Source organism: Dermacentor andersoni, chromosome 1 (genome assembly GCF_023375885.2).
Source record: "Dermacentor andersoni chromosome 1, qqDerAnde1_hic_scaffold, whole genome shotgun sequence".
Classification (NCBI taxonomy): domain Eukaryota; kingdom Metazoa; phylum Arthropoda; class Arachnida; order Ixodida; family Ixodidae; genus Dermacentor; species Dermacentor andersoni.
This window is the reverse complement of record NC_092814.1, coordinates 283,031,856-283,059,153: the sequence shown is the minus strand read 5'-3', so window position 1 is coordinate 283,059,153 and position 27,298 is coordinate 283,031,856. Positions and strand designations below refer to the sequence as shown.

General features: G+C 50.4%; 1 protein-coding gene across 3 annotated transcripts in view; it reads right to left on the bottom strand.

The window, feature by feature from the left end:
- Window positions 1-27,298, bottom strand: part of sv (paired box protein shaven) — a 236,572-nt gene that overhangs the window by 17,672 nt on the left and 191,602 nt on the right. For 2 of the 3 annotated variants that reach the window (XM_050196692.2, XM_050196697.2), the window contains 3 exons: window positions 17,822-17,937; window positions 15,985-16,231; window positions 3,150-3,263 (listed from right to left, as the gene is read on the bottom strand). In XM_050196692.2, coding sequence (XP_050052649.1) covers window positions 3,150-3,263; window positions 15,985-16,231; window positions 17,822-17,937 — 477 coding nt within the window. The remainder of the gene's footprint in view (window positions 1-3,149; window positions 3,264-15,984; window positions 16,232-17,821; window positions 17,938-27,298) is intronic. The other variant, XM_050196696.2, reaches the window with a different exon arrangement.

The window sequence follows — 27,298 nt, the reverse complement described above, 5'->3', positions numbered from 1 at the left end:
CAGAGCTAGTCGCGAAAGCGTTGGAGGAAAACTGCTGCAGGCTTGCGAGAGACAGCCGGCTGCGGCGACGGCCTCGACATCCATGCGGCGTTAACCCTTTCACCACCCGCACACCCTTCGTCGGCTCCTATTTGGTGCGGATACGCATGTATTTAAAGCAATGTGAGATATTCCTGGAATTGGGCGCATACGCGATGCCGATGGTATCTAACATATGTTGTAGCGCTCCGTGTAAGAATATGGCCCGTGAAAAAGAAAGAGAAAAATCCCCCGACGTTCAAAGAATGGTGCACTCAATGCTGATTATGTCAGAGATACCAGGCATTTGATCAAATTGCCGCTTTTCATTAACTTTGTCTGCTAAAGTTGCGTTCTCATCACATTAGTTAATTATAGGCATTACCAATGCTAGCTTAAAAACTTAGCATGTATAAACCGAAGCAAAGGTAGCACCACAGTCCTAAGGATTCTGTTAGCACTCATGACCACTTGGGTGAGTCGTTTCATAGGTTTGAAGCTAGTTTATGTAGAAAGATTCGTGATTAGGAAAGCGGCGAAAGGACGTAAGAGAGCCGAAGAACGAAGGAACACAGCGGTTTTGAGTCTTTGCGCGCTTTCTCAACCATGAAGTCACCGCAACTGGCCCAGTTCGCCATTTTGTCATGTAAAATGTCCCGTTTTCGGGGCGCTGGCTGATATTATGTCAAAACACTAACCATAAAATATATTAAAACAAAGAAACCTTAAATTTATGAGAAAATTCAGCTATGAAACCCAATATGTGCTTCGTTTATTTATTTATTCACAGCAGAATGTTTACAGCCGCGTAAGCTGTGCCAGTGAGACCTGTCTCTCTACCGCTGTTTCATGTCTTTCTTACACACCAGTGCTCCCGCGTCCCGAACCACAGAACAGTGTGACGCTTATCTGTAGCAGAAATCTCGACGCCCTTCCAGAAGTCGTGGAGGACGGTTGACTTCAAGAAGGCAAGGCGCGATGGCGCCGCGTTTCATCGCCGCCGCCTGTGCGAGGCCTTCCGAGAATCAACAGTTTGCGCGCTCCCGGCAACAAAGAAGAACGAAAGAAAACGTGGAGCGACATCTGAAACGCTTCAAAACAAAGATGGCGCAGAAGAGAAGACGCGCTGTCCCATCTGCCCCTTTCCGCCCACTTCTTGTCGTGCCTCCGCAGCGAAGCGCGCACGACGCGCTTCTTGACTGACGGGCCGACCGGTGAAGCGACGCGCGGCGAAACCCGGAGATCTCGCGTTTCGCCCGTCTTGTTGGCCGCCGCCACTGCCGTCCCGTGCTCTCGTCTTCTCCGCATCACTATCGCGCTGTGCGGGAAAACAAAGAGACTCGCCGCGGATGGCGATGTGACGGCGGAGGAGGCAGCGGCAACGAACAAGACGCCTGTCCGCTTGAACGCGATCGCACGCGCGTCCTTTTCGCCTCTACTTATGGGGCGCGCGTTCCATGCAACCCCCCCCCCCCCCCACCCTTCATGTGCGTCCCCCTATGGGAAGAAGACAATGTCGAAGGCGGTTCTCCACGACGTCCCCGCCTCCGCTCCACTCGTGGCACGTTGCCTCGGCAATATCGATTGGCGGCGGCTCGCTAGCCACAATCGCAAGGCCTCAAGAAAAGCTTCCCCGTTTGCCGCCGCCTTGTCGTTGCTCGACCCTCGAGCCTTACAAGGCTTTCAGCAAGGTAGGGAAGGAAGGCGTGCGCAGATGACCCTCTACGCTGAGGAAAGCACGTTCACAGCCGTCTAGAAACCAACCGAGATCAGAAGCGGCTTTTGTCTTCTTTCCTTCATTTGCCGTTAACGTCTTTGTGATGAATGCCCCATGATCCCAGAATGTAGCAGTGATTCCAACGAATGTCTCGCAGCACCGCCGCCACTTTCATTGTGGATACGCTCAACTAATATGCCGTCAAAGAGGCTTCGAGCCTGAGCGGGCCCTGACCCCAGTCTACCTGCGTTGAAAGCTTGACGGGAGAAACATCTGAGGCATCACTTGGGTCCTTCCAGAAACACGTTCGCCGACCTTCATTTCAGAAGCTGCAAGCCCGTCATCTAAGCTCTTTGTAAAGCGGTACTATGCGTCCGATCAGAGTTCTAGGTGACGGACACTTCTAGAGAGAGCGAGAGAAATAAATTTTACCATCTGTATGACCATTTTCGATCACGCTTCGGAAGAGAGTGGCAAAATGGGGTAGCCTAACGAAATGCTACGACGTGGTCTATAAACGCAAAAAAAAAAAAATATATCATCACGATCATGGGGCACGGCGTTCAGATTTGTTTTCTTTATAACTGTATTACAAATATCATCAATTTCCGCATTCAGGTAACGCGAGTAGCACAAACCAAAATGGCAACGACCTCATCTAAGGAACCGTCATGTACCGCAAAATATTGTATTTTTATAGTGACTAATCATGCACGCTGCAAGCCTGTTTCGGATTTTGTGTCACTAACATCACTCGCATCAGACGTTTTCGTTAGCAAGTGAATCGTATTCAGCGGCAGTTGCAAACACACAAACTGGTTATACGTCTGTAACAAGCATCAAGGTAACGTTCACGAGGTGTCAAGCAGCGGCAGATTACTGTTTTGTAAAGAGAGCGCAAAATCATGCTAATCGGTTGTTTTACATTATTAATGGTGTTTTGTTAGTCTGTATACACCAAGTCGTGGGGCATTAGAAGTTGTGGTAAGTTAGTGGACTGCTGAGTTGTCTTACAAGAAGATTAACTTACGCACGCTTCGCTTTTTCTGTTTCTCTCTCGTTCTCTGCTCAGTGTATACGAGTTATTGCGCAGGCAACAAACCAGTGAAGAAATTCAAGCGAATATGCAAAGGTGAGCGACATCGATCTGTCGGTATTATTATTCAATAGCATCGCCCCATATAGTGTCCACGCTCACGCTAGCTCTCTCTTCCCCAAGTTAGTGAAACACCATGCGATGTGCAGCGAAGAGTGCATCTATTGGCGTACCCTCGAACTGTGTTGAGAAAAGAAAAAAATATTATTTCGCGTCTAGAAGTAAACCCTACCGCGATCAGTGTGTTCGTTTTACTGATATTATTTTGTTCGTTCAGCATAGCTGCGCAACATAGCTTCAGTGGAGTTTGGTATATACCTGGATGGTAGGAGTGTGGGTTTGGACTAGTTTCAATGAGCGACGCTCCGCTGTTGACAAGGGACTTGACTTCTTGCATGCTGATGGGCGTCAGAGGCGTGAGCGAATTGCTGCCTGTTTGGAACAAGATGCCAGCACACACACAAGCACACGCCATTAGCAAGGGCACAGGCGCTTTCAGGAAGCAACACAAGTCAGCTTTAACGCGTTACGACCTCTCGTTCTCGAGAGGGAAATCTCAGTCACCCAATGTTAGGCACTAATAAATAACAATATAAAGGCACCCGCTTCCGTCACGCATGCGGAGTTCTAAGATTTTCTTCTGACGAATAAGGAGAAAAATGATTTTTTTTTAATACAGTGAGAGAAGAGGCGCGAATAATGTGTTAGTGGCTACTAAATACATGAATGTTAAGAATAACGGGTAAAATGAAGCTAGGAGATAAGACTATACGTATAGCTTGTTGCAATTTTTATACGGGGAAGAACTCAAATGTAAAGTGTTTTTTTTTTTCATTTTCATTTTCGTTGTCATGAATATTACGTGCGCACTCTGAGTATGGTATGCATCGGGGTTTTTGTGAATCGCATTAGCGATCCCTAACTTTCATTCAAAAATTTTCTTTTTTTTGGTTAAGGCATGGTGCTAACATATTCGAGTGCTTAGAATATAGCCTCTTCTCTTTCATTTTACTACGCAGGAAGATGAAAACGTGGAGATCATAATCTTTCAGTAACACTCAACGAGGCCCTTGAAAAATCTGTGTGCTACAACTACTTGAGCAGAAAATGAAGCGTAATTTCGTCATAATGGCTACAAATATATATAGCCTAAAAGAAAACGTTGCACCCTTTGGTACTTATCTTCTCCCCAAACAAAATCTAACTTGAGTGCCCTTCCTTAACGCTGCGCTCTCGGTAATTTAAGGTCACGAACGACATACGCCGTATCAGCGCGGCAAAATGTTATCGTCAAGAAAGTAGTGAGCGCAGAGTGTTAAAGAAAGAAAACGCACGCAAGACAGATTACGATGATTGTTTGGGGAATAAGATAAGCCCAAAGCATGTATTGATTTTTTTTCCAGAGTGATAAGTGAAATCGAAGGCATCGAAGTGTCTGTCTTTCTATCATCTATAAGCGTGATGCCGTTGTACACGGGCTTATAGCTCTCATTTTCTGCCCGAGCATAAAACTATAGCGCTGTCGAGTGCGGATACATTGTCTTATTTTCATCTACTTTGATTCGTGATAGAATTCGCTCAGACATGCGTGACAGAAATGTTGTGCCTAAAACTAAGAAGAAGAACAAATTATACAATGTTGCGGGAAATTAATCGCGAAAGATGCACAAATTAAACAATAAATGAAAGCAAAGAAGAGAAGCAAATCCCTGAGAAAGTGTCAGGAGCAAAAAAAGAAAAAAAATAAGAAGGAGCAGGAAAGCAGTGCGAATGTTATGCAGCCAGCGTGTGCAGTGCGGTGCGTAGCAAATGAAAACCCTCAGACGCCACTCAAAGCGACAGCATCCCTTGCCCATGTGAGGCGGCAGGGCTAAAGCCACGGAGAGAGTGTTGTTTGAATGCCAAACTATCTCTCCTGGCGAATTTTAACACAAATAAACACAACGCTGCAAGGTGTCGTCGTCAAGCTGCTGGCGACTGCCCTCGGAGAAGCTGCGCTACGCGTCGGCTTATTGGCGTTAGCATAGTGCAGGCGTGCCTCACCAACACCAGAAAGATAGCAGGAGACGTGCACGTCGGAAGCTCCCCATCTTCTCTTGTCTTTATCACTCGTCATTTGCTCCGTGTCAGAGCGTGACATTGAGCTTTTTTTTTCTTTTTTTTTTTTTGCATATATTCTTCTGCCACCTGAAAACAGCGTTTCTGAGCTTTGGCAATGTACTAGACAAAAAAAGGGGGGCTCGCGCATTCAAGCTAGGGTGCCCTGTTAAATTCCAAAGGACTTGGTGCGCAGTCGTTGAAACATCTATACTTTAGGACGTGATATTGCGGAATCTATTACCGATGGCTGAAGCGACGGCGTTTCAATGACGGAAGAAAAATATGCGACCAATTCTGTGCAGGCTGAAAGAAGCCAGAACGGTTAAATTGAATGCACTTTTAAAACTTGAAACGTAGGCTACACAGTGTTGCCTGTGCAATATGAACCAGAACAAGCATTTTCCATCCTTCAGCCCAAAGCATTCACATTTTTTCGAGCAGTTCAGAATTACGCAGTTAATAATTAGGCTACCGCCGTCCACGTCGTTACGTTCATCATTTTGTGTCTGTAACTTCTTGGGGGACCTCGGGGTAGACCCATTTTCAGATTCATTGATTGATTGACTGAGTAAATTTAACGTCCGAAAGCAACCTTGGGACCATGAGAGACGCCGTAGTATAAGGGGCCTAAATCTTAGCATATGAGCGGGGTCTTTTTTTTCTTCTTTCTTTTTTTGTTTCTCCTTTCGACCTCCACCAAATCGAACCCGCAACCTCGTGCTAAGCAGCAGAACGCCATTACCACTGAGCTACAGCGGCATGTTGTGGCTATGGTGTTGGGCTGCTGAGCACGAGGTCGCGGGATCGAATCCCGGCCACGGCGGCCGCATTTCGATGGGGGCGAAAACACCCGTGTACTTAGGTTTAGGTGCACGTTAAAGAACCCCAGGTGGTCGAAATTTCCGGAGTCCTCCACTACGGCGTGCCTCATAATCAGTAGTTTTGGCACGTAAAACCACATAATTTATTTTTACAGCGGCATGTTATTCATTGAAAGCCTCAACGGAATATGATACCGACTACGGCTCGCAGGATTGATTCTAAACTGTTTCTGCTCACCAGCGCCGATTTCACGAAATTCCTGGCCGCTAGTTTACGACGTCATCTCGACAACCGAAATTGCAGCACATTCACGCCTATAAGCCGTTTTTTTTTTTTTTTTCCAGCTCGGCATGATTGGCGCAGGCCAGTGTTGCGGCACCATCACTGGCTATGAAACGTGATGCCAAGGCCACAGCCGACGCGCAGCCAGCGCCTGGCCGGTGCATTAAGCTAGGGCGCCATCTGTGGACATTATTTGCACTGTAACCATTACGTGACGGCCGCGTCGAAGCCAGTCGCAAGCCAAGACGGCTGTCACCCGCCCCCGGCAACAGCTGCGCGCCGTGTGAAGTCAAGAGTGAAGCCAGCAGGCCTGCGCGTGTCGCTCCGCGCGGGGCTGCTGACCGCGAGTCTCAGGTGCGAGCGGGGAGGGAGAGGACGTTGCGCTGTGTGACGCATTTTACGCCGCTCAAGCGTTACCCGATCTCGCCATCTCCAATGACTGCGGCGACATCGATCCGACAATTAGCGGTCATTTCTGAGCAACCTTAGTTTGTTCGGAAGAGAACACATATGGGCGAGGGCACCATTGTGAAAAGAGCTGATACGAACGATGAGCTTTGCGCATGCTCAGCCTTCGCAACAGGGAATCACGCAACGGCAGTCAGCGTATACGCTGTGTGCTGAGCCCGCTCTTTCCGCCGTGGACACAGGGAACTGAAGTGTGTGCATGCTCGCACAGGTGTGTCAAGTCCGGACAGCGCAACTCCTATACTACATGTCGCGATGTGGCGTGAGTTAGCTGGAGAAGCTACCGTTGCAGGAATCCTGGAGCCGTGTTTTGTAAGGATTCTTTTCCTTCAATTTGACTCACTTCTTAACGCGCGGATACAGTCCGGCGTAACGCGGACACGCGCGCTGCACTTGCGCTATGCAGGGCGAAAATTGGACGGTCTATAGTCTAGCGTCCGGCGCAGTCAGCGGGTCAGCGGGCTTGGCACAGCTGGAGCGGGAATAGAACATGTCCTATTCCACGCCATAACAGCTAGGCCAAGGTACATCGTGCCTAGCTTGGTTAGCCGGAAGCATGCTGGCCTACAGTTTGGGTGCACTGATGCGAACGTGCTGATTTTGCACCTTCGCAAAACAAAAGAGCGCTCACTCGCCGCGCACTTGTGCGCATGCTGCGGGCCCCGTTCAAAGCGCCAAACTATACAGGGGTCAAAGTTTAAGCGATCCTGCCGTCACTGGCGTGATGTATCCAATTTTGCAGGCCGCTGCCTGACACGCTGGAAACTCCGGACCACCTTTATATCCGCGCCTTTCACAACCGTCGCGCCGAATCGAGCCGATGACGGCGGCGTGATGTCCCACTAGCCAGTGATGAAGGGCAAAAAATAGTAAGAAATGAAAGCGATCGCTACAGTTTAGGACTCCATGTTCTGTTTTCAATATAATGTGACAGATTACGTTCAGCTTTTAGAAACAGAATACTTAATATTCGGTTATTTCTGTCTCTTGCATACATCGGTAAGCATGTGCTTGTGTACGGCCTGCTCCACGTATAGTTGCGCGAGAATCGAATGACATAATTGAGTCGAAACCTGAATTACCACTCAGATGCACGTTTGTACAAATCTTCCATCAAGAATAGTTCCCGCGTGCCATTGTAACTCCAAAACGACCCTTTAATTGGCAGCATACATCGAGTCGTGCATTTCCTTCTGAGCACGCTTCAAGATAAGTTGAGACCCGCTCATGGTTAACGAGCGTCACTTAATTACCGGTATGTATTCATGTCTTTGTATCTCTCGGTGCTAACATATTTGTTCGCACGGTAATATAGCAAAGTTTTTTCCCCTTTCTTTCCTTTTTTTTTTTTTTTACACGCGACGAGGAAAAATAAGTTCAGCGGGACCGTAATGGCTGTAATTTACCTCAGTGCACTTCGACTATAAACATCTCGCGTCTGGTCGCACCAAGTACCGTTCGCAACAGCACCGAATTTTCGCTCCAATCGGGCAAAAATCACCGCTCTGTTACCCCATGCACTTACCCTCACGCCCTCCCCTACAAACACACGCGCTCACTCCGCGCTTCAAGAGCGCGCCTCAAAGCGCAGGCGATCTGTGATTAGCCGGAGAGGCGAGCCTAATGCGACGGCGCCTCGGGAGAGGCAATCGCGAGTGGGCGCTGGGCCGCCGACGTGCGCGTGCTTATCTTCAGCCCAGCCCGATCGTCACGGGAAGCTTCCGATGGCGCAAGATGTTCGCGGGCCTCTTTCTTCGCTAGCGCAACAAGCAGCCCGCGACTCGGGACAAATGAGCCATTCTTGCTTAGAGGCTCGCGCCCCAACCCTCACGCTCACCAAGCCCCTCGAACGTCATTCATAATCGGGGAAGAAGCAAGCCGTCCCTGCCTCCCCGCTGCCTTCCGGCCAGTGGCCTGTAACGAACTTCATCAACGTTCATCGCCTTCTGTTCTCTCGCTCTAGCCCTTTCTTTTGTTTCGATACAAACGCGTCAGAGACGCAATTGAACTGTGGTTAGAGAGCACTGGCTAGATATCGAATGTTCCCTGGTGCTTGTCTTTCGTTTTCTTCCCTTCCAGATATTGAGTCGTTTCTGAAGCTTCCTTTAAGCAAAGTAGGAAGCAACGCAAATACGCTATTAGAGAAAGAAGATGGCGAGGACTCCCCCCCTCCCCCCTCCTATTTTCCCACTTTTTCTTTTCTTTCTTAAAGCTCGTCTTCCTATAAGTAACCCTCTCTTTCTGTTCTCCTTCGACACTTAGAGGCACGAACACGCGCTGTTACGGCATGCATGGGCTTCTCTATATGTGCGACCATACAGCAATAACGAGAGAGCGAACTCCCAGACGAAAGGAGTGAAAGAGAAGAAAATAGTGCTTTGAATAAAGAAAAATCCCGAGAAAACAAAACTACTAGAAATAAGACCGGGCTTGCTGAACAGTAGTCGTTCTTATCTCAAAATTTCAGCAGGTTTTCGGGAATTAAAGAGGCTCAAGTCATTTGTTAGTGGCTCCTCTGCGCGGAAGTGCGCACAGTTCGCCGAGTTTGGCCCGCTGATAAACGGGTCGGTTCCTGATGACCTCTCCATTAGCCGGCGCTCTCTAAAGACCCGGCTACCGCTTGAGAACCCTTTCGGTGCGGAGCGCTGGCTGCTTGCAACTCCACCCCCACCTCTTCTTTTTCTCACTTTTTTTTTTACTTTTATCGTGAAGCTCCTATTCTTTTATTTACTTTTTTTATTTACTGTCCTTTTCCAAAGCCTTTATTCGCCTGACCTTTTGCGCACATTTTCACGTATATCTTATCCTTTCCTCACTTAATTTTACTTTGAAATTTTCAGCGCGTCGTTGAAAGCAAAAAATTTGCAGCGTTACATTTTCTTTCTTTTTGAAACGTCAATCATCTCGAGAGTTCTACGCGGTGCATGTGCTTATCGCCTTTTACTTTCCTTGATCTAAATTTGCAAATGCTGTTATCAGCGTTGTAATTGATGTTTCAAACTTGTGAAACTCGGTATATACTGCGCCCTTATTGGCATATAAAGAAAGCGCAGAGGAGATGCATGAAGCAGCAGTTTCCTTTCGCGAGCGATCGTGTATACATTCGGTGATGGGTAACCAGGCTGGCGTTTAACCGAAATTACGATGTGGTTCAGTAATTGCTCGAGGGTAACACATATATATATATATATATATAGGAAGAAGTGATTGTATTGAATAAGGTACCTCCTTTCCGACTTAGGAGTGCCACCGAGAAAGCCCGCATATTTCGCAACAAATTTGTTATACCAGAGCGGTAGACATGACCAGCTTCGTCTCCGCGATGTACTTGGTCGACAAAAATGAAATGAGGAGAACAGATCACGAAATTTTGGGCGCACTATATACGACTCCCTAGTATTCTCAATTACTATAAGCTTTCGGCAAGAAATGAAGTTGCAGGCTCGTTCGTTTCCTTTTTTTTTTTCTTTGAGTGACCTTATCCACATGTCCTACATAAACGAAAGGTTGTGACACGTAGATACCTGGAATCAGTGCAAACCCGACAGCTTTTGAGATGCTACGTTACACTTTAGAGTCTGCATATTTGGCATCTCGGCTCGTCTCCAGATGTAAACAGCGTACGAAGAGTTCCCCATTACGTTCACATTGAACTGGAAAACGGTGCATCAATGCATGCCACCTGCATTTGTATACATACATGTCGCATGAATGCGCGCATAGACTGACTGCTGAAGCGAAAACTTGTCATTGGATATTCAAGAACTCTATCTGACGTTAAGAATCAACTTCGCCACACTCCACTGTTCCCCACTTGCGCAGCCCGCGCGCGCACGCGCTATATTGAGAGAGACATGAAATTGCGTGTATTTTTTTTTTCTGTTTCATCGATTAAGTACCACTAATTCCCAGCCAACCAAATCATTAATAGTACACAACAGGCGCATGCGCGTTAAGCACAGCCCTATAAGTAAACCCTGGCAACGTCGAAAGCAAGGTGGAAAAGAGAGAAGGCCATCTGTCGCCACTGTGGTGATCCAATTATCCGCACACGAACGCCCGTTGCAGAATAATGACAACAATAATAAGTAAGAACGCATAAGATCATACGAGGCCTCGGACACGGCTGCTGACGCCACCGTCGACGCACGCGCGCGTTATACAGCGTGTACGCTTCGCTGCGCTACGAGATCGCGTCGAAAAAGGCGGGTCGCTATCGCGAGCTCGGCGCATGCAGCGCACGTGCCGCGTTTCCGAGATCACCGCATAGTGCGCGGCCGTGCACTTGCGGCTCGGAGCTCAACATTCGACGCGGGGGCAGAGGAGACATACGGGGAAAAAAAAAACATGCACGACAGAAAAGAACGCAGACAAGTTGGACAGCATCGGCGCTGACGACAGTTACACGCAGTTAGCGCATGCGCGGCGTCCCAACAACGTGAATAGCGAAGGACTGCGTTATGCCGCACGTATACAGGCTGGAAAACAAACATATGCACAGCATCCGTTTTCTCTTACACAGGCCCGCAAGCTTTTTTTTTTTTTCTTTGTCCTCTCCCAATCGTGAAAGGGCGATTAGTTCTGGGAGGGACCGGACAATTGTCTCTGCGAAACTCTTCCCACGAAAAAAATTCTGCTCCCGTTTTCTGGTCGTCGCGCGGCGTTTTACGCTCCGCTAATCGACCCACGGTGTTGCCGCGCCCGCCGCCGTTATCGCTCAACACGCCGCTTCTACGGAATATATAAAACGAAAGGCCGGCACCAAAGATGCCGCCCGCGATAGCGGCGCTGGATGGCGTCAGCAATGTAAGTGTATGCCACACGCGCTCGCGCTTGGTCGACGAGCACGTTGACGCGGCCATTCTGCCGAGCAGCTCGTGTGGCGATCTGCACGAGGGGCCGAGTGAAACGAGCGTCGTGCTGTGCATGTTCAACTTGAACTACGCGTGCGCCGGAGCTGTGGCGTGTCGCAACAGTGCGATATGCGCGGCCCCTTCGTAGGGCGCTGCCATAAACGCGCGAGCCCTACATTCGAGGCATTTCTGGATACGTCACTAACGTCTCTAAGCCTTTCTTGAAAGCTTAGTCACACCTGTACTGTTGCCGCAGGGATGAAACTGGCCAAAAACTCGTTATGTGGCGCGTGTCCAGATCGGTCAAGCGCACAATTAACCGTAACGCGGCCGTTGTCACTTTCTCCATTCGGGGCTAACATCGGCAAACTCATCTCTAGACTGTTCCTTCCCATATCTCGCAGCGCGTCGGATTCGGTACACATGTGGTTGGCGCGGCGGACCTCTCGCCTCCACCTCGAACTGCAAGCAAGCGCTTCATCGTGCACGCGAGACGAAAGCATCAAAAGATGGCATGGAACACTGGCGATGCTAACCTTGCGGAAACGCTCGTTCCGAAGGGGGCTTCCCTTCTGGACGCGCGAGGCGCGAACCGTGGAGGGTTCGGCGGCCGCCTCTCCTGTCTCCGCGCACGGCTGCAGTAGGCCGCAGCCGCCGACTATTTTGGTGGCAATCGGCTTAAACTTCGCGGAATCGGAGTCAGCGGTACCAAAAATGCCCGTGTGTGCACGCAGAAAAGGCTCAAATATTTACGTCTGGCGCATGTTTTCTTACCAGGAACTCACGGGTAAACAGATTCCCGGCCCGTGGTTCTCAATGACGCGAACAAAGCGTTATAAGCCTTGCTTCTTTTGCTTGCGGTTCTCCTTCTTTTGTCGCCCCCCATCCCTCCATCACCTCGCGCACGCACACTCGTGCGCTTCGTCCTAGCGCGAGGAGCGTGCGCATGTATGTAGGAGCGTGGTCTTCGCGGTCTTGCTGAGTTTTGCCCCCTCGCGGTTCGGTCACTGTACGCAAGCATGCAGAGCGACCAGCGCGCGCACAACGTGGCTCGCTTATTTCACAGCGCGCCCGCTCGGCTCTTGGGCGTTGCGGACACGGTCGGAGAACGCTCGCGCTGGGACAGCACAACGCGCCATCTCTTTTTTCCTGTCCCTGCCTCTTCTTTTCTTTCGGTGAGATATGCGCGCCGGGTCCGCGCGCAGGAAATGCAAACGATCGTGTTCGCAGAATGCGCGCCCCGAAAGGCGTTGAGACGAGCGCGCGAGCGAACGTTCGGGAGCAGCTTGAGCACAGCTTGCCTACATACAGTGGGAACGGCGATCGCTTCATGGAAGCTCGCGCTGTTCCTCGCTGCGCCGACTCATTCCCACCGGGAGTCAACAAGGCGGCTAGCTTCCGTGTCTTCATCTGTTCTCACTAACATGAACTTTGGCTTGGCTGCAGTGCGGCTAACACGCGAGCGCGCGCGGTGCCGAAAAAAAAAAAAAAGGAAACGGCACCGCGCTGTAAGCAGGCTGAGGTGGCTTTAATGCCATTTGCGACCCGGGCAGTGGAAGATTGCTTCGGTGCCTTACAGTGGGTCCTTCGTTCAATTCAGTTTAGTCACCGCACGAGTGTTCCTTATTTCATTTCGGTTTCTTGTTCAGCGGTTGAGGAATTCGGCACTCTGCTTGAAAGAGAATTTCGCCTATAGCCAGTTGTCATGTTCATAGAGCAAGCATCTGTGCTGCCCATAATAGTTATGCGAGAACACTGCTGCCAAACATCTATAGGGTGCAAATAAAGTACCCGGCCAACCGCAGGTCATTTAATAATAAGTGGCTTATATAAACAACAATATTTGTAACAATATCTTCACGTTTGCGCAGAAGCCCTATATCGTTCACATCGGTGCAACCGTGATGGAGGGCAGATACACGATTCGAGCGCAGGAGGAATGACAAAAGGGCTTTGATAACTGAATCGGCAAACCGAAATATTCCCCGCTTCATGAACAATTCTGGAGGCAATCTCTTACGCTCTGAAACCATGTTGTATAATAAAAAACCATGTATAAACCTGTGACGCAAACATTTCACAGGTGTGCCCGCCATAACTCCTGGTATCAACGCTAAATTAGAAGGTCGGCTCTTGAATTTAACGTCCACGCCACGTGCATTCACAGTATTTCAGGTAGGGAATGAACACCCAAGACGATATCACCAACAGCCGACAACTTGCAGCTTTCTGTGGATAACCCCGCGTTAATGGACCGCCCCATCGCTCCTTTTCTTTTTCTTTTCCAGATAACTAATTCGTTTTCGGCAACAAACTCTGTTAAGACACGTCTGGTTTAAATCAGAAATCAGACATTAAACGTGATTTTCGGTTGAATCCAGCAGCCAGACAGTGAAACCAGACATTGAACATGTCTGGTTTCACTCCTCGCTTTCGCAACTCTCCTGACTTGAGCGCATATACGCGTACATCAAAACAAAGCTGTAATTTACACTAAGGGTGGCATCCCCTCACTCTTTATTGTTATAGTCACGATGACGTAGATTCGGCATATTATAGAAACAAGGAATGCAAGTTATAGGCCGTTTCTGCGAGCCTCAACACCGCAAAGGTATTAACAAAGAGCAATTACCGAAAGTAATGCTTACAAAACCAGCCCCTTCAGAGGCATTTTTAAAAAATGAAACGGAAGACACAATAACATGCCGCCATTAGCTGCATTGCTTGCAATGGCTATGTCCTGCTTAACCCGAAGCCTTTTACTTGCCACTACCAGACAATCATCAGTCGTAATATCAAGCTCCATATGGGCCAATTTGTTCCGTAAGAAAATGTCAATCGAGTTCCGCTAGCGTTCTCTTCCTTAATTCTGTAACCCACTTACGTTCTTGTACCCCAGTTTCCGATACGCCAAGTACGAACACGCGATAATGTCCTGCTCAGTGCAGCGAAACGAAGTATATTACGTATAACGCGGGCATAGACGCATAGATGACCTCCCCAAATCCATGTGCAGTTAGTACCTTAAAAAAAATGAATAGAAGGTTTTGAAAGGGACGTCAAGAAGAGCGAGTTAGTAAAAGTGGTGCCTCCAGCCGTCGTCATAAGTGCAGAGTCCCGTCACCTCCGGCAGCAGAGTATTGGTGCGCTGTGCAAAGTATTACGCGCGCAAAAGCAGCCGGTGAACAGAGGCGATACCAGCGCTCCATCCACACGAAAAAGGCGAAGAGAAAAGAGACGAGCGAGAGACTTGACGCTTGTGGACGCAAGTGCAACGCAGAGGGCCCGCTTTCATTTCGTGCAAATAATTTGTTCCGCAGGCATTTTTTTTTTTTAGCCGCACCTCGCTGTGGGAGCGGCAACCGGTGTGTACGAAACGCCTGCTTAAATAACTTGTTACATCTGTTTAATCACAAGTATGAGGCCTGGTCTCTGAGTTGCACTCGTGAAATGTTGGGCATAAATCACAGAAAGGTCAGGTTCAAGCGAGTAGGAGCACACTCCTTCTCGCCTTTACCTGCTCTAGCTATTGCAGTCATGCAAGCTAAAAACCTGTGCGGAACTTTCGCTCTCAGACTGCACCATTAAGTAGGTCCCGAGACATCCTTAAATGTGCGAGGGAAACGACTGCGAATGTTGACGCCGTGGTCGTCGAAGAGAGAACAAGTGGTCGACATTTCCTCCTTAACGAAACAGCTCAGGAAAGTGAAGTCGTCTTCATTAAGCAAGTTAGTTATGTAGGGTTTTATGGCGCGAAAGCAACTGAGGCTATGATGCACCAACCACAATGGCAATTTGGCAATTAAGCAAGGATGCGAACCGTATTACTTCTGCACTTGTAACAATAATATTTATTTGTGAAATTTGCTATATTGCGTCACAACTTGCTATTCCTTCAATTATTATTTTAGAGAGCAATTTTTACAGTTAGCAGAGTCAATGGCTCGTTATAAATTGTTCCATGGAGTTATCTGTCGGCGAGTAATTATACGACGAATCTATAGTCAATCTCTTTTTGCTATCTTCTTTTGTTATCTCATCCCAGTAAAGCTTGTAAAACAGCAGCCAGAGAGCGCAGTTTCTTTCTTTCTCATTTTCTTTCTTATATTTATTTCTTAGAACGGTCAGTCTAATTGTAGAGGATGTTTGCTTTGTAAGGAATCGGCATGCTTAATGGTGCAGTCTTGGGCTTATCGGCTGAATATTAACCTCATGACCTGGGACTGGGAGCCACTGGTTGGTTTGTTGACGCTGAACAGACTACCAGAGATAAAAAATGCAACCGGGATTTTTCTTTTTCTTTTGTGAAAGCTTTAAAGCAAGCGCAAAAACCATCCATTCGAAAATATTTCTTTTCAGACGTAAACGGGTGTCAAATTAAATGCAAAATGCGTTTCGTATAGCGCATATTCTTGGCGTCAGAGGTCTCACCATGCAATGGAGGTACAATTTACGAGGCTGGCGTGCTGGATTTTGGGAGTCACGTTTTTTTTTTTTTCGCTGTCATCAAACCAACCATTGATTCGCTGTCACAGATCGAGTGAGTCGTCCACGAACATGCGCCTCAAACACGCCGGCGTACAGACTACGTACGTGTATGACGGAGCCACAAGGGCCTCCTCACTTACCGAGGGGTGGCGAGTAGACGGCGGTGGACTGCGAGTTGATGGTGGTCATCGCGACGTCGTATTCGGCCGTCTGCTTCTCCGCTGACGACACCACGGGGCTGAAAGCCTGCTCGAAGGCGGCGCCTTGCGATGGGGGTGCGGGCTGGGACGCCTGAGACGTCAGGTGGTGATAGGGCGACCCGTTGCTCGTTGGCAGGTCCGCCATGCTGGCCTTCAGTTCGTCCTGCTTTGTCCACTTGGCCCACATCTGCGGGTTGGCAGACAAGTTAGGCGCGCGTGATGGTGAAGGGGCAGCACACTCCCCTCCCACCTCCCCTTAAAAAGAAAGGAACTCAGCCAAAGTTCACTACCGCACGCGTCTACAGCGCCTGACCCAACGAAGAATATGCGCCTTTCGGCCACCATGCAGATGCAGTCACTGCAGCACTGTGTCAGCGCAGCGACAGGTGCCCACAAGGGTAGTAAACTGAGCTCAGACTGGTTTACTTGCAGCGAAAACTTCGCGGGTTTACACAACATTGTTGAACGAAATGCAACGTGGCTGCCAGCGTGCGTAACGCCGCGAGGCCTTTGCGCGTGAATGCAGTCAGCGAGACACTCCGACTCTTTGCGAGCAGTATAGACAGACGCTTTGTAGCTTGCAGTCACGCTCAAGAGCATCGCATACATCGTCACTAGCTTCCGCGGTACCGTGGCGTGCGTGTAACTGCTCAGTATCAAACGTGGTAACGATTGCTTGTATAGCTCCACGAAAGAGCACCGGCGAAATGTATGCTGCCTGTCGCCGTTCGTCATGTCGCACATGCCTAGTTCGGCGTCATGGGCATGTGTCCTGTTAGCTAAAGTGCTCAATTTCTGCCGTATAATGCATACCCGCCGTTTGTATGTCGTGGGTAGACTTAGACCAGTACGGCGGCATACACATATGGAATGCGTTTGATGTCTTATCCCAGTGGAGAGGAATTACGAGCTCTATAACTTCGCTGATGTTTAACCGACTCGACGTCGGCGTTTTGTCAAGGCATGAATTGTATGATAACTTTGGAAAGTGGCTACTCCAGCAACTCAACTCCAGTGCTTGACTGTAGCACTCATAATACGCTGCCGAATCCTTGGAGGTATATAGCCTCCGTTTTTATTGGTTCAGAAAGTTATACGCCACGGCTATGGGCTATCTGAAGTCAACAGACTTGGGTGGCCGCCTATAGACACGTTCTGCACATTTTCTCATGCACATAAATTTTCGGTTCTGTGGCCTCCTCTTCTATGTTTTATTTTATTTATCTTTTTCTTGATGTTTCTTGCTCCTTTAATAGCATACGGCAGTATGTACGTTTCGTTAAATGTCTTTGTTTGCTTTCGGTTGCCTTTACTCTAAAAAAAAGTTTACACCCTTTGGGTTGTATTTTGTCCCCAAACAATAATCGTCACCTGTTTTGCCTGCATTTCCTTTAACACTGCGAGCCCGGTACTTAGTCACGAACAGCTGGCGCGTTATCAGCTTGACACAGCATTCTCAACAGGAAAGTAGCGAGCGCCGAGTTTTCGAAAGAGGAAACGCAAGCAAGGCAGATGACGATTATTGTTTGAGGACAAGATAAGCCGCAAAGGGTGCAAACTTTCCTTAGAGCGTTCTCTACCGCACAAAGTTGACGGTAACAAAATATGTTTAGAGAAGTGAAATCATTTGAATTTATAAATGCTGCGCTTTGAAACCGGATCACGCTTCATTACTTGCGAATCCTACACGCAAAAAATTAGGCTCTAGCTGAGTACGCAAGCGGGTAATGAACGCGATCAGTCTCAAAAAGGCGTCATAGCGGAACACAGGACTCACGTTGGGACTTAGGTTGGAGTAGATCTGCTCGCCGTTGTACTGCGCCCTGGAACGTTTAACTTCATCTTCGTGGATTCCGTGGTCACCGTTCATGTCTCGCGCCGAGTCGCCGTGCACTGCGAGACAAGCATGGGCGTTTTCTACGAGGCACGAGGTCAGCAGATGTGCTGCAGTTTAATGCAGCTTTTTACAGAGTGTTGAGTTATTGCAGCCTTTCATGGTGCTTTACTGGCAGCGCAGATCAGTATGAAACTCGCCAAGTTTTAATCCGGCTTCGCGAGGGAGTCGATGCCAGGATTCATGGCGCTCAAGCGGCTGCGAAGTTCGAGCTTGCATCAATGCAAGTAACGGCACACATGGCTAAAACATGAATAAATAAAGGATACATCTGCGGCGACTGGAATCCTGTCCAAGTCATCAGTTGTTTCTTGCTACGTTTATAAGTTAGCTAATTAATAACGAGAATGTCTAATCAAATTCCTAATTACTGAAGTGTCAACTATAGTAAGCACTCTGACACGTTGAGAAACACCTTAAGTGTCTCTGACGATGTGCTTGCGCAACCTTCTTTTTTTTTTTTTTTTTGACTAGGAATGTAAGCTCGATACGCAGTGTCGAAAAATTCTCAGGTAGCTATATCATTATCATTATTCCAGGAGATAATTTTCTTGGCCTAGAAAAACAACTACACAGAAGTTGGAAACTGTCGAAAAATGCATCAGTGGCATACTTCATTGAGTGCACGACAACTGTACTGAAGAATAATACTTCAATTTTCGCTTGTGAGCGTAAGACGTATGTGCAACTGTGTTGGCTGTCTAGCAGGAAGTGGTCTTACGAAATAGCCTTCAAGATTTAATTCAAAAGTAAACATTAACGTATCGTTAATACTGTCCATCATTGAATAACCCCTTTGAATAACCCCTTTGGTCCCTCATACTCCTCAAGGCCACGTAATCTGCTTCTATACAAAGCTCATGGGAAAAGTTTTCCTGCTGAAGTACCGCAATAACAACATAATCCAAGCTTGTTTTTTCTTTTCTTTTTTTTAACCTAGCGACTCGCATCAGGAAAGAGGTCTTGACAAAAAGCAGCTGTCAGCCGAGAGCCAGCACCTCAATCACGCAATGGCGATAATGTTCGTGCAAAACTCTTTTTTTTTAATTCAGTCTTGCGACGTATGCGCTGAACACGAGTCTTTCTGAAGGGCGCAATAGAAGATCAGATTGCGAGAGGGAGTCACAGAAGGAGAATAGAAAAGCCAAGTGACGGGCTACAGCAAAACGCAGACAGAGCGCGCGGGGTGAGGGAACAGAAAGAAAGATACGGTGCCGCTAATGCTTCCAACTAAATGGCGCGCGATATCGGCGCCCATGCACATACATGGAAAGCGTGGCGCCACAAAATGATGCCTGCTGGGGCGCTGGCGCATACTAGCACGTCGCTTGCTCCACGCACGGACTATAGTGGAGCTCGGTGGGAAACAAAAGAAGCGGACCCAACACGTGCATCTGCGCATGCGCATGTCTAATCAGCCCTCGAACAGGCGCCGCGTTTACGCAGGCAAACTGCACGCGGCCGAGCGCGCGCGCGCCCGAGTCGGGAAGTTGCGCCCCCTGGGAACCCGCGCCGGAACTATTGGCGGCCTCTGATAAGCACCGCGACCCGCTCTGGCCTTCGTTCTTTCTCCTCCAACGCAAGGGTTCTTTCTTTCCGCCCACCTCTTCCATCTTTTGTTTTTTCGTTTGTTTTGTTTTGTTTCCTGTTACTACCAAGCATTTGTCTCCTTTTTACGTACTAACCGAAGGTTTTTATTTCGCCTCGTTTCTTTTCTGTCCCGTTTTTACCAGTTGCTCCTCCGTTGAAGACCTAGTTTCTCTAGTTCTTACCCGCCATGTAGCCTCTCGTATTGATATCGTTCCTCTTCTTCCTCCGCTCGTTCTTGGCGCGCGCCCGTGCTCTTATTTGGCCGCTGCCGCCCGGGGTTTTGATTGCACGTCGTATATGGAGACGCTGTTTTAAATCACTATAGATGACGTTCCCACCGCGCGGCTTCCCAAAAGTGAGCCGCTGTACCGCGCACGGGCCTGGTTTAGTCTCGGACTCCTCCCACGCGAATGCGCGGACGATCCCGGCAGCAACTTTTACAACGACAGAAGAAGAGCAAAAACAGTTACGTATACGAGGACGTTTATGCAGCCTTTGTGCAGCTTTCTTTTCCGTCTTCACCCACTATAGCCAACCTCCCTGCTTCCCCTAACCTTCGAAAATCCCGCACTCTTTTTCTTTATTATTTCTTACATATTTTTTTGCTCATTTCACTTCATTCGGCGGCTCCCTTCTCTGCGGTCCTGTTTCTCAAATCCGCCTCTCAGGTGTTTCTTCTTTTTACTACCTCCATTGTTATCATTACAATCATTTACTCGGCCCGCGCCGTCGTACCCTGGGGAACGTCATTTCATTCCTGCGGCGCACGAAAGGCCGATCGAGGCGCCGCAGTGCGCGCGCCGAAGCCGCTGAAGCGCGGAGCAGTAAAAGCCCGCGCTGCGGCATTCATATCGCGCGCGCGGCCCGAGCCCTATAGATGAAGAGCGATCGACGTGCCAACGCAGCCGCGGATAGCGGCGCTCTTGTTTTGCGGCTTTACTTCTCGTTCCATCCCCTATTCTGTGCGAATGCCAGAGCGCTTTGATTCGAAATGGAATTGGAGAGGAAAGCTCTTCGCCAGCCTGTGAGGGCCCCCGTGCGTTTCCTGTTATTTCGGAGAAGCTGTTTTCCCCCTGCTATACTTTTCTTCGTTTTGTATCCTCCTACACACCGGCGCGTCGGTACGAGAAATTTACGCTCGCAGCAGCCAAGAAAGTAACGATGTCATGTGACTTTTACAATCGCGGTATGCGTAAGCTATAGTTCGGTCGCTTCGTCATTGCTCCAAGAAGCTCGATTCTCAGCAAGAAATCCTACTAGGAAGGAAACATGCTCGCTGCAGCCTTTGAACTGTCGTTTGTTTTCTTTCTCTTTTCCTTGTCATTTCTTTTTGTTTCCTGTTCGAAGACCACAGCCTGAACAATCCAATGGGATAGCTCCCTTTACTTTCAAAGCGCGTGGGCATACGAGCGCACAGCAAAGGTGCTCCAGTAATGTTTTTGTCCTGATGTGACTGTCAAAGACGCTGGTGTAGGTCTGTATATATATCATATAGTGCTAAGGGAACACCGACACTTTGTGTTCGCGCATCATAGAATGTAGGGAACACCGACACTTTGTGTTCGCGCATCATAGAATGTACAGTTCTTACGACAACTTTTCGTCAGGTACCACACCACCGCCCAAAGGTTGTTATCGACGCTTACGTCAGGAGCCCTCAGTGGTTGAAACAGTAACAGAGAGACGGGGAATACGAGAGACTTTCGCTACACTTCTTCTCGGACGTAGAGCACTTTTTTTTTCTCGCTAGCAGCAGCTACAGCTTGACCTGCGCGCGCACGCCTGGTGAGTCTGAGGAGCGCCTCGCCGACGAGTCCTTGAAGAAGCGAGCGCGATCCCCCTTCGGTGCAGCCTGATGTCTCGCAAATAGCAGCCGCGCGCGAGCGCGCGCACGGGGCACAAAGCGGCCGCGTTGTCGCATGCACGCAAACTCTGGCCGCCGCCTGCGAGGAGGGGTGCAGGGAGGAGAGGGAGCTGTTTTAGTCACACGCGGTTTGTGAAAGAGCGTGCTCCCACTGATGCACACGCGGGAGAAGGAGCGCCACTGAACCCGTGTGTACGCGCCGGCTTCGCGTGGCGAGGAGTGGCAGAGAGGAGACGTTAATTCCGAGCCGAGACCTCGGATGAACACCTTCGAGGAAGGGGCTCCCACCAGGAGTAGCGCCCCGAAGGAGCGACTAAGACGAAGAAGGATCGGAGAGGCATCTTTGCCGCACACTTCGCAGGGCACTTCTTGCTTCTTAGCTCTCGTATGTCCTCTGCTTTGAGTCACCTAAAGCCGCCGTGTACAAGCAAAAGAAAGAGAATGAACTCGCTCCTTCAGTGCGGGCTACCGGGAGCAGGGTAACCATTGCTGCGAACTGAGAGACGAAGCATTTCTTACTCCGCTCCAGGTAGAAACAATGTCTAAGAGCATACGCAGCTCGCAGTACATGTTGCGAGCTCTGCAACTTTCCCACTCGAATGCAGTGGGGAGCGTAATGCTGAATACACTTGAGTCCCGACGATTACGCGCTCATGCTCTGGCTCTAGTGCAAGACGAGCTGCTCGTGCTCTGCGTCGACAGCCATCGAGAAAGCATCTCCACATGAAAACGCAACCCTACAGCAGCCTCCTTCGTTCTATTATATCAGCAGGCTGCGAAGAAGGCAGCATCTGCTGACCCCTCGGCACTTGCCACCTCGTGCGCCATGGCGTCGATATTCCTCCCACCTCGCGGACCACGTGCTGAGGGGAGAGCAGGGCTCGGGGTCGCCCGCATGTTGGTGCGATCGCTCGTGGCGCTGTGACTACGCCGGAGCCGGTCGCTTCATTCAAGAGCAGGACAGAAGGTGACGGGGGCAACGCCTCACCGGTTTTCTCCCACGGCCAGGCCGATACGCAAGGAGGGGACGCGGTGCGGCCCGCCAAAAGCGTGACGGCAGCCATACAGCGCAGCGCGCGCAGGTTTGATCGCACGCACGACGTGAACCTTGAGGCATAACGGCAGGGCGAGCGCAGCAGCGATGCAGACGCGGCGCGCGTGGGCCTTATCACCCCGCTATGACGCGACCCGCCGCTTCGAATTGGGCCAATTTCGCGCCTGTCTGAGCACGCCGGACGAGCGGCTATCGTTCTTCGCGGCATTTCCCCTCTCTGGGGGTTTCTACGGCCATGCAATGTTACTCTTCGATGATTAGCGGAGCCGTGCGACGGTGAGCGGGCACCTCGTGGAAAGATGTTGGCTAATGTGAACGCTAGCTCGAGCAGCTCTAGCGTGATATACTGGCCATGCATCCCTTGATGCGCCAAGTGCCCCTGCATTCATTTATTTCTGAAGACGGAGGCTACAGTTTCAGCAGGACGAGTTCATCTCTGCGCGGCGCGTGACATGCACTTGATGAGGAATGGCTGCCTTGATGCTCGCTTGTTCGGCACAGATTTTTGGTCACGAGTCGTTCCGATCACGTCCCGATGGAACGTTGTTAAGCGCAGCAATTACGTGAGAAAATCGGGACGGGGCAAACTAGGTTTTGTTTTCATATATTCGGACACTCATATATTCAGGCAACACAACACAATCAACACACGCATGAATTCAACAGAAAAGGAAAAGAAAGTCGACGGGACATTCTCATATAAATATATTGTACCATTTCAGACGTCGCCGCATAAACGCCGCGTCGTGTAATTCTTCATCTGTAGTCAGTAAAGGAGAAGAACCGCCATACACTCGCTGTCGCAATATGCGGCGACAGTCATAGAAGTGGGCGGGCATCACCAACGCGCTTCTTCTCGGCCACGCGGCGCGCGCTCTCGCGTAATCTTCAGCGCCCCGACTGCGTGTGGACTGCGCACTCACACACACACACGCGAAGAGAGGGAGAGAGGCGGCCACTGAGCGCCGCGCGATGGCCTGTTCGCGGAGGCTTAGAGGTCGGCAGGAGCCTCGCCTTTATCGTGCTCCGCCCGCCGCGCGGATGCTACCGGCTGCTAGCCAGCGGCGGCCGCGGTCGAATTATGGGCTCACGCGATTAATCTCTGCGTGCCCCTCGGTCCCCGAAACTGTTCTCCCTTCCTCGGCGCCCTCCGATTTGTCACGTGACAACGGCGTCGTCGTTTTGCTCGACAAGGGCTTCCCGCCGCCGAGGGGGAGATTACGCGGACGATGCGCTTCGCACGCCCGTCCCTCGCGTCGTGACCGTAGAGAGGCAACGGGAGCGGGATTAACTCGCCTCCAGGGATCTGTGATTCAATCTCTCGCCGAGGCGATCAGGCGGCGTCTTGTGCGCCGCGGGCCCTCTGGCTTATACCGCGATGCCGGATAAGAAGCGAATCTCCAGTGAAGAAATCGCCGAAGATGTGTGCCGTCGACACGCGCGGGCGGGAAGGGTGGAGGCATAATAATAAGCGGTTAGAATCTGATCTTTTGCTAGATGTTCATTGTTAATTTTGATTCAACAACTAGCGAGGAAGAAGTCGTGTGGACGTCGATTTCCCCACCGCTCATAGAAGAAGTCGATATAAACGCTATAGAACGATCTTCTGATTAAAATTTAACGTAGCAACATATATTTGTATGAAATGGCAAAAGAATAACAATAATAAAAAAGTATTCCAAAAACTTCGCCCCATCTCCTTATTTTATGCCTAGCTGGTACACTCTTGTCAAGTTTCTGTAAAAATTTATTCACTTTGTTTCTTTTGAAATTAGACCCTTGTTCTAAATGCAGTGAATGCCATTCGACCTCTGCACGCGAACTTCTACTCTGCCTTCTTCTATCTACAAGCGTATTACTGCAGGACCTGCAGGGATACCGCAGGATCGAGGTAATCTGAGCAGTTTTGTAAGCTATTTCTTAAGCGTAACAGGCTTATTAGCTGGTACGTGAAGTTTCAACACAAGTTTGAGGATATGGCATATACGGCTGTAGGATCAGTATAATAGTTTCACTCATACGGGAAGTTTACGCCAAGCAAAGAATGCCTTCGGCCAGAGCCAGTTACGCTGCTCGTAGACTTTTCTGAGCACCTGTTGGCGTCAGGAACGCCCGAAAGCCTTTAATTATCCACGCTCGACGAGAAGAGCGTTCTTCCGGCTTTCGTGGGCGCCGACAGCTACCGCACCGCCTTCTGCAGCGACCCAGCGGCAAAGCTGTGAGCAGCCGTGACTGCAAAACGTGACGCTCGTAAAGCGAAGCCAGAAACGGTGGGGGAGAAGAAATATAGAGTATCGCCCTGACCGGGCGGTTGAAATATTAACCGCCTGTCCGCGAACGAGAAGATGAAGCATAAGAATAAACAAATAAATTAAAAAAGAGCTGCTAGAGCAAACGTGGTCAGGATCACTAACATTTGCCTGCAGGAATCATATCAGCGGCCGCTTTCGGCAAGACGAGGGTGAGTGGTGGGGAGCGTAGACGGCGTTCCCTTTCGACTGGCTGCGGGCGCTGAGAGACAGCGGCGAAGGAGCGACAGCCGCCGCAGATACGGGGACGTGACAAGCGGACAGCACGTGTTTGGAGCTCGTCACCGGAGGAGAGAGGCGCGCACATGTCGCCCTTCGTCGTCTCGCGGCCCCGCCGCCGATGCCGCCGCAGAGCCCTGGTCGCCGTCTCAGATGGCGCCCGCTCAAAGGCGAAGCCGCCGGGCCAGCCCCAGCGCCACGCCACAAGGCGACCCATTGTGCGCGGAGTGGCGGCGTCGCGAGCCCCGCGGGAGATGCGGCCGCGCGATAGGCGTCGTCGCCCTTCGCTCGCGCCGCTCGGTCGGCCGGAAAGCGGCCCCCTTCTTCGAAACCGTAGCTCGGCAAGGGTTGCCCCCACTGACTCTCAAGTCACCGCGCGTCCGCGAGAGACCTGCTTCGCTCGTCTGTTGTCTTTGCCGCTATTGACCGCTGCTTTCCCCGCCCGAATACTTTCTTCGCACCGCTATGCCGTGACCTTGTGCCTTCTGCTTTGTGACCTTTCGCCGCCGAAGCCACCGTCATGCCACAGGAAAGTTCAGGTTTCGCGCGATAACGGGGGTGTGCGTCGTCGCGCGCTTCGCAAATCGGTCGACGCGTTGCAGGCCTCTCGGTGTCGGCGAAGTGTATGAACCCTCTGGTGCCCTGAACGCGGACAGCATAAACTCTCTCTTGTCCAAGCTTTACAGCACACACACTTGTCTGTGCGAGCTTGCGTGCGTTCAAGTGCATATGTGTTTTGACACCAAATAATATTAAAAATAAACTGTGAAGGACGAAATTAAGAATAAAGTCGCAGTGCTGAGGCGTATTGAATGAGCCATGTTTGGAGACCACAAAAACTGTATTCAGTGGAAGGTAATTTTAAAGAAAAGCGACAAAAGGAAACGAAGTCAGAAAAAGAAACAGAAAGAGGACGCGAAATAAAACGGCCGAATGGGGGTATTAGCCATGTTTTGTGGCCACAACAAACATCAACACCGAGTGGCGGCTGCTCCACGCACTGCCAATGAGCCTATGCTTTACAATTAAGCCATGCGTGCAAGAAGGTTCATAATTCCGGGCACGTCAATGAATGTAATCTATACAGCCGGTTCTCGCGATTCTCCGCCATCTCACGGAACGCGCAATGATGAATCGGAACGCCTGTACCCTACACTGTTCCGTGGCGGAGCAAAAGAAGTAATGTGGGAGTAGGGAGGGGGGGGGGGGGGGGGGGCGAGTAAACATCTAATCGAGAATGCTCTACGCGTTCGTCCGCATCGCCTTTGGAGCCCGCTGCTACTCGAAATTAGAGGGACCGACAGGCCTCGCCGCAGCGCTCGAAACAACAAGGTCAACACATGTAGCTCTCGCAACAGCGTCGCGTGCGAAGGTCTCCATCGTGTACGCCGTGTACGTCCCCAGAGTCGCCGTCCGTAATTGCGGACTCCACGCGATCACGCTGGACATGGTGCCTTGATTGCCGTACATTACCAAATCCGGGCACATAACCGAGCACCGGGCACTTTGCGCGCGCCACTCGATCCCGTCGCTCTGCTCTTGTGTAAGTGGCACAGAAGCGGAGGGAGCGAGGGCTCGGGTCGCGTTATAAGGGGGGACAGAAAATGTCAGGCGACCAGCCGCAATAATAAGAAAGCAAAACGATGCGAGCCAAGAGCGAGGCAGAAAAATAGAGAACGAGGGGGAAGCAGAGGGTTGGGGGCAGGCTCCTTGATATTCTGTTTCTGACGTATACGAATGAGCTGGCTATGAATGTGGCGGCGAGGCCGGACGCGTTACTTTATTATTGGCGCGAGCGCTGAGGCGGCGGTAGTTGAGGGCGGACGGGGGGAAGGCGGGGGGGGGGGGGGGCACTCTTGTTTGGACAGCGCCTGCCCGGTGGCCGAGGAGAGCGCCCACGTTGTATATTAATAGGCGTCTTGAGCGAGCGAGGATAAATGGTGCTGTGGCTCAGTGCGCCCGCCTATGTCGCAGCCCCAGAGATAGGGGACGACGCCTGCGCGCGCGGAGAAAAATGAACGCTGCCGTCGGCCCAGGCAGATTTCGCCTTCCGGACCGGACGGCCGATCGTCGAGGACGGGACTTCGCTCGCTGCTCGCCCCCTTTACGTCCTTCTCCTCTGCTATCACCTCCCTGCCCTCTTACAGACGCACGCACGCACACCTCTTGCTTGGTACGTTTCTGCCTTGCTGCGCGACGCCGATTCCTCTTCCGCTCTTTCTTACCTGGCTATTGGCCGGCTATGTTTGGGCGACACTTAAACCGCTAACGACCGCCGCCCCGTGTAGCACCCACTCGAAGGCACCTTCCCACCGCATACTCCC